The 10,482-nt window shown below is 51.6% G+C and overlaps 6 protein-coding genes across 7 annotated transcripts; 4 read left to right on the forward strand and 2 right to left on the reverse strand.

Moving 5' to 3' along the window:
• Positions 1–18: 18 nt before the first annotated feature.
• On the reverse strand, positions 19–1,097 carry PV05_08046 (uncharacterized protein; the record flags this gene model as incomplete). Its single annotated transcript, XM_013457537.1, has 2 exons — positions 19–902; positions 953–1,097. 2 exons carry the CDS (start codon positions 1,095–1,097, stop codon positions 19–21), a joined length of 1,029 nt encoding a protein of 342 aa, XP_013312991.1.
• Positions 1,098–1,686: 589 nt separating this feature from the next.
• PV05_08047 (uncharacterized protein) lies at positions 1,687–3,342 on the forward strand (the record flags this gene model as incomplete). Its single annotated transcript, XM_013457538.1, has 3 exons — positions 1,687–2,258; positions 2,308–2,448; positions 2,497–3,342. Exons 1-3 carry the CDS (start codon positions 1,749–1,751, stop codon positions 3,340–3,342), a joined length of 1,497 nt encoding a protein of 498 aa, XP_013312992.1. The 5' UTR covers positions 1,687–1,748.
• Positions 3,343–3,498: 156 nt separating this feature from the next.
• On the forward strand, positions 3,499–5,168 carry PV05_08048 (uncharacterized protein). Its single transcript, XM_013457539.1, has one exon. It carries the CDS (start codon positions 3,581–3,583, stop codon positions 5,012–5,014), a length of 1,434 nt encoding a protein of 477 aa, XP_013312993.1. The 5' UTR covers positions 3,499–3,580; the 3' UTR covers positions 5,015–5,168.
• An 18-nt stretch (positions 5,169–5,186) lies between these two features.
• Positions 5,187–6,595, reverse strand: PV05_08049 (uncharacterized protein). Its single transcript, XM_013457540.1, has 2 exons — positions 5,665–6,595; positions 5,187–5,597 (listed from the first exon to the last, which is right to left on the reverse strand). Exons 1-2 carry the CDS (start codon positions 6,063–6,065, stop codon positions 5,312–5,314), a joined length of 687 nt encoding a protein of 228 aa, XP_013312994.1. The 5' UTR covers positions 6,066–6,595; the 3' UTR covers positions 5,187–5,311.
• A 124-nt stretch (positions 6,596–6,719) lies between these two features.
• PV05_08050 lies at positions 6,720–9,247 on the forward strand. Of its 2 annotated transcripts, none has more exons than XM_013457542.1 (2): positions 6,720–7,167; positions 8,221–9,247. In XM_013457542.1, the coding sequence occupies exons 1-2, from the start codon at positions 7,045–7,047 to the stop codon at positions 9,085–9,087; spliced, it is 990 nt and encodes a 329-aa protein (XP_013312996.1). In that variant the 5' UTR covers positions 6,720–7,044; the 3' UTR covers positions 9,088–9,247. The 2 variants fall into 2 exon arrangements, with proteins under 2 accessions (XP_013312996.1, XP_013312995.1); XM_013457541.1 differs by lacking the exon at positions 6,720–7,167 and adding an exon at positions 7,936–8,152.
• On the forward strand, positions 9,236–10,481 carry PV05_08051 (uncharacterized protein). The gene is made up of 3 exons (XM_013457543.1): positions 9,236–9,574; positions 9,631–9,883; positions 9,935–10,481. Exons 1-3 carry the CDS (start codon positions 9,515–9,517, stop codon positions 10,429–10,431), a joined length of 810 nt encoding a protein of 269 aa, XP_013312997.1. The 5' UTR covers positions 9,236–9,514; the 3' UTR covers positions 10,432–10,481.
• The last annotated feature ends 1 nt before the right edge of the window (position 10,482 follows it).

The raw sequence follows: 10,482 nt of genomic DNA on the forward strand, positions 1-10,482 counted from the left end.
TTGTGATCAGATAGGATTCTAGCCTGGCTTCCAATCATCCGCGTCACCAAATTTCTCGACCACCAACCCAGCAGAGCCTGGGTTACTCATTCCGGCCTCTAGCTGTTTCTCATACGAGACCATTCGGAGTCTCTGCCCTTCACGAGGCGTAAGTTTGAGGTATATCTCAATACCCACGGCATGCAAGAAAATCGCCAGCCACATCGCCATTCCAAAATTAAGACGCAAGCTTGCGCCAACGTTCTCTTTCGATCCGGAAAAGCTCGCGTGCACCACCATGATCTTCTCTGCTGCTATGATCGAACCTGAGATACACTCCGGATAATTGGTCACAAGCTCATGCCTTCCTTTCATTGACCCCAGCTCGCCACAGGCCATGAGCACGTCGTATGAGCCGATTGTTGAGGTGATTGCTGCTGCAACGACCATGATAAGTCTCATGGTGATGATGGTTCCCAGATAAAACATTGTTCGCAACATCCATGCTCGATGCTGATCGACTTGGAGTTTCTTAATGTTATAGTAGGCCATACCAAGGCCGATCGTGGTCGAGATCACCAAGACGCCGACTCCAGCTTGCGTGGCGAGTTCTCCGCCGAACGAACGGCGGACAATCATCAGAGCACCCGCATGACCAACCAAGATCAGGACTATGATCACATGGCCATTGATCCGGTGGAAGAGCATGGCCTGGTGTCGGATGGCAGGGACGAATTGGAAGACCATCAGCACGCCTGCCGGCACTACAGCACCGAGATGCAGGGTGATGCCGACGCGATAATGGCCTGATTGGTACCAGTACCATTCTCCGGGAGCTGATTGTTTGGCGAACGTCCCAGATATGTCGAGGTATTGCAATCGAGCGAGACTGAACCCCAGCATGGCCCCGGCAAATATCACGACTTGACATCATTAGCGAACAGTTTGCGAGGTTCGTATGGGAAAGACTCACACAATGGAACATTGTATCCTTTTTGAAATCCCAGCCAGGACCAAGCTCTGGACAGTCGTGAATGCTTGCCTACGGGCACTTCTTTGATGGTGTCTTGTTGAGCCATCTTGCGCTTACGGGTCTCTGTGCTTTCTGGATGGTTCATTCTGACGGACAAAGTGATTGCTGGCAGCTACCATCTCTTCTTCATTTTATACACCCAGGCAGTGCCAGTCCCTTTCCTTCTGCCTGCAAAAGCCCAGCCTTGTCGTACAAACTGCGCAGTATGGCACCGTATTGGGTTTAGCTTACCCCATTTGAATACGAGAAAAGTTGTACGTCAGCATTAATGCTAGCGCATGGGCTCTCTCGCCGGCGACAACTCCCCCAATCTTGAGATGGACAGGCCAGGATGAATCTTGGCTGCGTTCGACGATTGGCTGGCAGCGATTGCATTCCTTGCCGTGCTCTGCGTATTCGCAAATCTGGCTGTCGAAGAATGCTTCCTACAATGGTGACGATCGGCGACAAGCCTCAAGACACGACATTGTCAAAGTCAAGAGACGCACTTCCGTCTGTTTACCTATCTGATCTGGAAGATACGATACTATTCCTTACGCATACCTGTGGCGTTGACTAGGTCCCCCGACCATGGTTGGCGTTCCTCATTCAAAAGCCTGCATCAATTGTCGAGCTAGGCGAAAAGGCGTAAGTCATCGCGCCAGGTTGTTACTCATCGAGAGACCGACATTGACGTTTCATCGTACAGTGCGATGCTGTCAAGCCGTCCTGCGGTCAGTGTCTGCGCAGAGGCGTCATGTGTCGAGGCTATGTCAAAGCCCTCAACATAGTCTGGGAGCATCCCGGGAGGAAAAAGTTATCGACTCCGACGACTGCGATGGAAGGAGCAGTAGCCAGAAAGACTGCCATGCACTATGACGGCAACAATTTCCCTTTGCGGGCACTCCCACCATCCTGTCATGATACTGCTGCTCGCATGCAGACATATGGCCGATTTTTCGACATTTACCTACCACATACGTCAGCTCAATGGCCAAATTTGAACTCAGACATTGGGATTCTGCCCGAAACATCTTGGCTCAAGGCTGGAGCTTCCGTCGCTGCAACGAATCCTGTCTTGAACGATGCCCTGACAGCTCTGTCACTAGCTCACATTGGTTCATCCGGCAATCGAAGAGAAATGCTTCATGCAAGTCAAGCATTGTACGTTGGAGCTGTTGGTGGGGTGAACAAACTACTCAGGGACAAAACGGCGGTTATGGAGGACACAACATTGGCCATTGTAATGGCACTTGGTCTTTACGAGGTTGGTCGCGCAGCTAGAGCAATCCAAGTCGCATCTAACAGTGCCGTAGATGCAAGCAGGAATGTCTGTCAGGTCAAAAAGCTGGCTGTCGCACGTAAATGGGGCGTCGGCGCTTATCCATCTACGCGGTGAAAGTAATTTCTTCTCAGAATTGAGCCACAAACTGTTCTTTGGCACCCGACTTACAGAGGTTAGTGCCGGTCTTGATCGTCATGTCCAGTTGACTAATATACAGAAGTTGATCAATGCAGTTGGAAACCGACAGCGCTGCGATAATGCTGCACTATGGTCGTCACTTAGGTCTTCGCCTTTGGAGCCCGAGATGGACTCCTCACATGCTCGTCTGTTCGAGATCCTGGAGTCTCTGCCTGACATTCTGGGCCTATGGGACCGCATCAAAACAATCCCAGAACAGGATGTGAATCTCCTCCTGGTGATGACGACCGAGTTTGTACGGCAATGTCAAGACTTTGAAACTCGTCTAACAGACTGGCTCAACGGATTAGAATTTGTGTATGGGTGTGATGAACCTCATCAGGACTTCTCTCCAAGCCATTCTTCTAATGCCTCCGAGAGCATTAGCGAGCCATCTTCGGCACTCTATTGGTTCGAGCCATCGAATTTGTATGGACAACTCCTGCCGACGGACCCAGCCCGCATATTTCCGTGCTTCGTTTGTTTCGGCGATCCGAACTTAGCGGAGCAGATCACATTGTACTGGACTGGCCTTTTGCTTATACGCATTAGCCTTGACGGTGCTCGAGAGCGTTGCAGTCGCGCTGGATTATCGCTTGCCGCTATGTCACAGGTGGGGAAAGTTTCCCCTCAAAAATCAGCGCAGACCTTTGCACTGTACATCGCACAGTCTCTCGAATATTTCCTTCACCCGGATATGGGATTGTTGGGGACGAATTTTGTCGGATTTCCGCTTGCTGTCGCGCAAGGCTATTTTGAAAGCTGTGGGGCAAAGGAGGCTCTGTGGTTTGATGTCATCTTCAAGAGGATGCGAGAGATGAGGAGTGGCCTGGCCGTGTTTCTCGAGGACATGTACAAGGGCCCGACCTTGACACTTGTGAGAAGGTGAACTAAAAGAACCTGTATTCTGTACCTAGAACAGTCATCACGTGACTTTCCGTTTTCACGTGACTATGACTATGATTGGAGTTGTTTTGATGATGCGGGGAAGGGCGAGTCGGTGGCAAAAATGACTTGGAACCAGACAATTGCCAACTTGAACCTCAGCCTCCATACTTTCTCTTAACCTCCTTATTCTTCCCATCTTCTTCGTCTTCTTTCCTCTCACGCTGTGGTGGGTAAACATCATGGCGGGAGCATCAGGAGGTCACCTCTTAGTCCCCAAGGCTCTGAGGCTGATCAAATACGCTGTCGAGAAGACAGGCCGTCTCATTCGTGAGAAGGTGCCGCAGGCAACCAAGTCCTACGAAGCCCACGTCGAACCTGCCTATGCCCGTGTCTCTCAACGACAACCCGTCAGCCGCATCAACCAGATCCGTCAAGCTCAAAGCAGCCGCTATTATAGCACAAAACATGCCATCGACACCACCGTCAGACATTACTCGTCCCACTCTGGTGCCTCTCGCCCGACCAGAGCCTCCTACCCTACCTCTCGCACCGCTGCGAGAGTTGGACGATCGACTGGCCGAGCTCCTTTCGCCTCGACACTTCGACCAAGCCTGACAGGCGGCAGCCTGTGTCGTTCAGCTGGTGGATATGGTCTGGGAGGTGGACGAGTTGGTGGAGCAAGATACTTCTCACATTCACCGGCTGCTCCAGTACAAGTCGTGAGCAATGTCTCGCAAGCTGTTCGGGCATTTTGGTTGTCCGGACAAAAAGCTCGATTTGATGGCGCTACTCGAACGGGAGAGAAACGATTCCGAGCGGTGTCCAGCCTGCAAGAGGATGCAAGACATACAATGGACATGTCGCCGGTCAATGCCCCAGGGTCCTTCATCGACTTCAAGGTCTCTCCAACCATTACCGCTGTTGGCCCACTGAGCAGCGTCCCACGTTCTCAGTCTGCCTCATCTTGTGATTACGAAATGGAACGACAAACTCTGAACAACCCGATCATGATGTCGAACTTGGCTGTGGACTTTGCCCGAGCCTTAAAGGACCTAGCCGCCATCATGAACGATCTCAAGCATCTGGCTACCCTTGGCGATCTGCCTATCTCCCTACACGACAGCTCCACTCTTCGCGTGCGGTTCCCCGGGTGCGATGCAGACACGGTCGAAAGTCTGTGCCGAGAACTGAACATCAAGCGTGGGATGGTTGGACAGGACGAGGACTTCGATGTCCAGAACGGCACCGAAGTGGCATTGCTGTTCCCATTCGCTCCCAGCAAGACCGCTAGTGAAGTTTGTCTCGAAGCTCTTGCCAGGCCCCCCAAACGAGCTAAGCGGGACTGCGTGGACTGGCACGAAATGCTGACTCCCCCTCAGCAGCGGTCTGCAGGCTACTCTCATGTCTCGGCCAGAAGTCAGTCACCCAACGGTTTTGAGGTTATTGATGATGCCATGGGACCTAATCCCTGGATTTCGTCGCCTTCGGGTTATTCCAGTCTGCATGAGAGCGAATCATACGGCGATGATGGAGATGTTGCAGGGATGTACTTTTTACAGCCTGACAAAGCAAAGGTCTCAGGCAGACGTACGGATTCGGCTGCTGAGAACGGATATGAGGGTCTGCAGGGGATATATCGGTTCCTTGAGCAATGTGACCGGGCACGGTCGTGAGTATATCGAGTGTACGCTGTTGCCGGCGAGTGCAGCCTGAGGAAGGAAAGGGGTCCACTCTTTACCGACAGGGCATTTCCTTGATATTTGTGTTTTTAGCAGAAAGAGCCACATTAGCGACCCTAAGAATGGAATGAATCACGTCTCGTCATAATCTTCATACATTACATTCGTGAAAGATGTTTACCATACTCAAACAGGTACCGTCATCCCCGGGTACAGTTTACGTATAGGCGGGCATGCCAAAATTCATAACTTAGCAGCATCTTTGAGGGTACTGCCGCGGCTGAGCATCACTCAATGAGCCGTCCCGTCAGAGATATTCCCGCGAAATCTCAATTCTTGATTCTCCTTGACAAGCTTGTCCTTCTCCTGTTCGAGCTGCTCAATGCGTTCATACATATCTTCTAGCTCATCTTCTGCGCCCGTGGAGAATTCCTCGATGATCTTGAAGACTCGCCACAATCGACCGATCACGACAAGAGAGCCGGCCTCTTCAACGGGACCGCGCAGGAGAACATCGATGATGAACGCTGCAACGATGACGCAGGCGTCAAAGATGTGGAATTTGGAACGGAAATAACTATAATCACCACGAGTCAGCGCAACATGGAAGGAGGCGGGAGGAAGAGTGGTGTTGATATGCATACCCTAGCCCGAAAGCAAACACGCTCCCCAGCAATTCAGCCATGAACAGGCATGAGAAAGCCAGGCTGACATAGTCGAGGACATGGTCGGCGAATTGCCAATCTTTGTAGGGGAACTTTTCGTCGAATCGGTGCTCGCACATGTGCAGAGAGATGAGGAAGTCAGCGAAGATGCAGCTGATGTCGAGCGCCACCAGAGCGATGACGAAGTAGTGACCCCATTTGGACGAGAGGAAGCGCTGGAGATGGGTGCGCAGTTTCCAGACCATGGATTCTTCGCCGTGGATTTTGATGATGTGGCAAGCTACGAAGTCGCGAGAAGAGCGGAGGGTGTCGAGATAGCGCCGGTCAGAGGGGAGGAGGGGGGAGCGCTCGGAGCGAGTCTGGGTTTCGGAGTCTTCCATTTTCGAGGGAGTGCTGAGGGCTTGTGTACACAGTAGGTGATGAAGGAGGGTTGTTAGGACATTATAATGGAGTAAGGTAAGGAAGTTACGAGTAGTGTGTAGGATGGAGGATGGGAGAGGAATTCGTGATCGACGGATACAGCTTCCAAAGCCTAACTTCCACTCGGGGATGTAGGCTGCCGAACAGGAGCGTCGAAAGTCAATGCTGGCTGTGCTGGAGTTGCGTCAGAGCCAGGGAAGGACTTCGTATGAAATACGAGGACCACAGTAGCACGAGTAGCTATGGTGTTGGATTCAAGTGTCTTCTTCTGGCAGCTGGAGGAGTTTGGCAAAGATGTCCTTGGGGAGATCATTGGCTGATGTCTGCTGGGTCCTGGTGATGGCCTGTCACTGCAGCCATGTCGATTGCGTAGTCGCTTCAGGTACTTCCACTCGCACCTTTGACTCGTCTGATCGACTACTCGACAGGAAGAGGCATCTAAGGCTTCCAGGCTTGCAGGCTCGCAGGGTATGAAGTGAATATGACGTCGTCCATTTTATAGTCTGGTAAGTCCGGGGAAGGTCAGGCGAGGGCTTAGTAATCGATGCTAGCCGGAAAAGACTTCTTCCTCTCCGATCAGATTGGCGGGCTCAATGTGATCAAGCAATTGCAAGGGTTGCTCATCGGTTCTTCGTGGACATCGATCGTTGTCGTGATGAATTCTGGCATTGGTGGCTGCACATGAAGCCATGGGGGTCGACTTCGACTTCTGGGCCTTACAACATCGCGCCAGTCATGATCATCGAGCCGCGTTGCTGCCTAGATTGCTGCCTAGATCGTCTCATCTGAATGTTGACCTCCCTTGCACGAAGATATTACGACGCGCAGCTGCCACAGCAGTATATGACTGCCATGACTTGCTGTTGCCGACCTTGACTGAGATTCTCAACCCGTGGCCAACGCCCTTCCACTTTCCTTCCCACAGCTCGACGTGACAACATGGTTCGTGTGGCAGTCGCAGGCGGCACATCACCAACACTGGGAAGGTCTATCGTGACTGCCCTCCTGGCAACCGGCAAGCACGATGTCCTCGTTCTGTCAAGACAGAAATCTGACTCCAAGGTAAATTCTTCCTCCTTTACTATCCCAGCATCCATCGACTACCATCTCTTTTGCTTGCACCATTTATCTCCACGAGATTCAGTATTATTCTATTGCTATTCTACACAATCTTTGAATCCCATCACAAGCGAATTAGGGAGCCTTTCGGAGTCTACCTTTTCGTCACTACGCTTCACAGCAACCACAAATCAACGTTGAATAGATGATCTTCCTCACCATCGTTGTCATCTTCGCTGCAGTCACAGGCATTCTCCTTGGTGTCTTCGAACCAAAACAGTGGATCCTACGATTCTTGGAATACACTTGCCTTTAATTCCTCAACGCTGTTCCAGATTCTGAACGATAATCAAGACTAGATCAAGAGGTCAAGATCGCTGCCCCGGAGGCTCTTCGACAAACTTAACACCTATGGCTGTATCTGGTCACCGTTTATTTTCCTCCAAAGGTGCAGAAGCCGTTGACGCAGTCAAGAATGGAGAGGCTTGGGAATAGGAATTCACCTTCACCTTCTGGATCTATTTTTTCTTTGGCACGGTCCTCCTCTCGGCATTCTTCTATCTGCTGTCCTGTATCTGGTTTCACAGGCATTCGCTTGCCAGATATTCCCGACATCTGTATCACCGTATCCGACGTGCTCTGCGAACGTACCCTGAACTGTACCTCGAACGTGGTCGTGAGCTTCAGGCCCCTGCTCTCGTTCGCGTTCCAGCAGATGCAGTCCCTCCTCAAGGCGCAAATGCAATCCTTGACGACCATGGCCGTGGGTACACTCCTCGTGTCTACCGTGTGGAGCATATCAACCACGTTGAGGTCGACATTGACGACTACAATATCCCACGTCCTCCGCCAAAAGCTCTTCGACGCGATGGAGTGCCGCCTCCTTACCGACATTGACGATATTTGGGAAACCTTTGCAGACGAAGCGTTTAAAAACCAGGAAATATCGTCTCAGCTGTTACCATTGCAATCAGTTTTTGCTTTTGATGTGGGTTCTTGATAGGGATTTTGCTTGCGTCTCTATTCATGCAATCTGTACTGACGTTACTCTTCCAGGTCCACAACAACAGTGTCTATGGTGCGCCGATCTCCTATGTTGACTACGGCTCAACCGACTCTCTTACCTCGGCGCTCAAAGGCATCCATACGTTGATCTCAGTGTTGAAAGTCAATGATCCAATGGCAATGATATCCTACCATTCCAACCTCCTCAAATCATGCATTTCTGCCAAAGTCTCGCGCTATGCTCCTTCCGATTGGTCCATGGGCCCATCATCGCACTCGAAGGTCGACCTCTTGGCTCACAAAGATAGATTGTGGCAGGATTGTCAAGAGATTGGGATCAAGAACGGTATCGAGTGTGCTAGCTTTCACAATGGGATGTTCATGAATTATCTCGCACAAGGCAAGCTGACATGTCCTGCTGAGGATGAGCAATTTGCCCTGGGCGGCCTCGAAGATGATTTGATGCTTCAATACATTGATATCCCGCATGGCAAGTTGGTCATCCCTATCGACAATCAAGGCCACTCAAGTCCAACCAGCATGACCCATATCGGCGACATCGGAACCTTTGTTGCTGCCGCAGTCGATCTTCCTCCCGGTCAATGGACCGGCCATTTAGGTATGGTTGGTGACACATGCACTTTTCAACATGTCAAGCATCTCCTCACAGAGGTGGGCATCCAAGTACAGCACGAGACGATCACAGCCGACCAATGTGACGAGAAGATTCGGGATTTAGACGAACAGCTAGCGAGAGGCTTCAACATCGGGGCACTCAAAGGGAAAATGGTGGCCCAAATGCTAAAGGTACAATGCGAAGGTCAATTCGGTGGCAGTGTCTTCGAATCATCCTTGAACAGGCTTTGTCCCCAGGTAAAGCCGGTGAAGATCAGCGAGTTTATTCAAAGAGTATATTGACATGGGCGGAGGAACTTGACTCGGTGTTGCTTACTGCGATGTAAATAGTGCTTTCTGCCAGCATTTTAGTCACACATTGTCTTCGTCTTTGAAGGGCCTTCTCTAAGAAGTTTTTCTTTGCGAAGTCGTCGACCATTCTCGGGTCTTTGGGATCGGTAGCAAGGCGATCTCTCCTGGGCCCTGTGCCCTCGTCCCTCTCCGGTCTGTGACAGCTCGGTCGGTTTTCAGAGCAAACCTGCTCCTCACCCCACGGCTTTAACTATATCTAGCGTGTCCAGTTGTGGTACTTTTGTCAACTTCGGTGTGGAGATCTGAAAGCTGGGGATCAGAACTTGGAGAGCCGAGGACAATCAACCACCAGACAACCTACGAACTTCCAGGATGTTGATTAACAGGTCTGTTACCGTGTCCGAAGACGACATACACCATGGCGAGCATAATCCCTAACAATCTTTACCGCCTGCGAGATCGAGGCTCACTATGCAAGGTACGAACCGTCTCTCCTTCAAAGATCCAATAGTTCGAATACTGACAGCCTCGCAGGCCTTCGGCATCAAATTCGTCCCGTCTGCAGCCGTTGTGCAGATCGCACAGCAATCGGGCTTTGATGCTCTGTTCATCGATCTGGAACACTCGACGCTGTCCATCCACGATGCAAGTCAGCTATGCACGGCGGGGCTGTTGGCAGGAACCACGCCGTTCGTCAGGGTGCCTTATCAATGCGGAGATGGGTTTGTCCAGAGAGTTTTGGACGGCGGGGCCATGGGAGTGGTCTTTCCGCACGTTAGTACGAAAGGTAAGCTTACCCTTCTACAGTCCAGTTTTGCTTTTTGCTGACGGAACGTAGATGAAGCCGTCGCGGCGGCCATGATATCAAAGTACCCACCGCAAGGCAAGCGGTCGATGACCGGACAACTGCCTCAGTTCAATATGGTTCCGCATGCGGCGTCCACGGTCGTCGGCCCCGCGAACGATACCGCGTCGACGGTCTTCGTCATGATCGAAACGGACGAAGGGCTCGGAAATGTCGAGGAGATTGCGTCCGTGCAGGGAGTCGATGTTTTGCTGGTCGGCTCGAACGACTTGTCCATTGAACTCGGTGTGCCGGGGGATTTTGGCAACGAGGGGTTCAAGGGTGCGCTGGAGCGGGTGAGTCGGGCGTGCAGGAGTCACAAAAAGATCATGGGCCTCGCGGGGATTTATGATCGGCCGGAAGTGCAGAAATGGGCGGTCCATACGCTCGGTGTGGGATTCATGCTGGGTCAGCAGGATGCTGGGTTGATTACGAAAGGGGCGAGACATTGCGTTGAAGCGCTTCGAGAAATTTCTAGTGAGGTTGTGTGATGGCTGATGTCGTAAGGGAGTCACGCGGAAGTCAATGAGAGAATGAGAAGC

The sequence above is a fragment of the Exophiala xenobiotica genome, assembly GCF_000835505.1.
Source record: "Exophiala xenobiotica strain CBS 118157 unplaced genomic scaffold supercont1.5, whole genome shotgun sequence".
NCBI classification, from domain to species: Eukaryota; Fungi; Ascomycota; class Eurotiomycetes; order Chaetothyriales; family Herpotrichiellaceae; genus Exophiala; species Exophiala xenobiotica.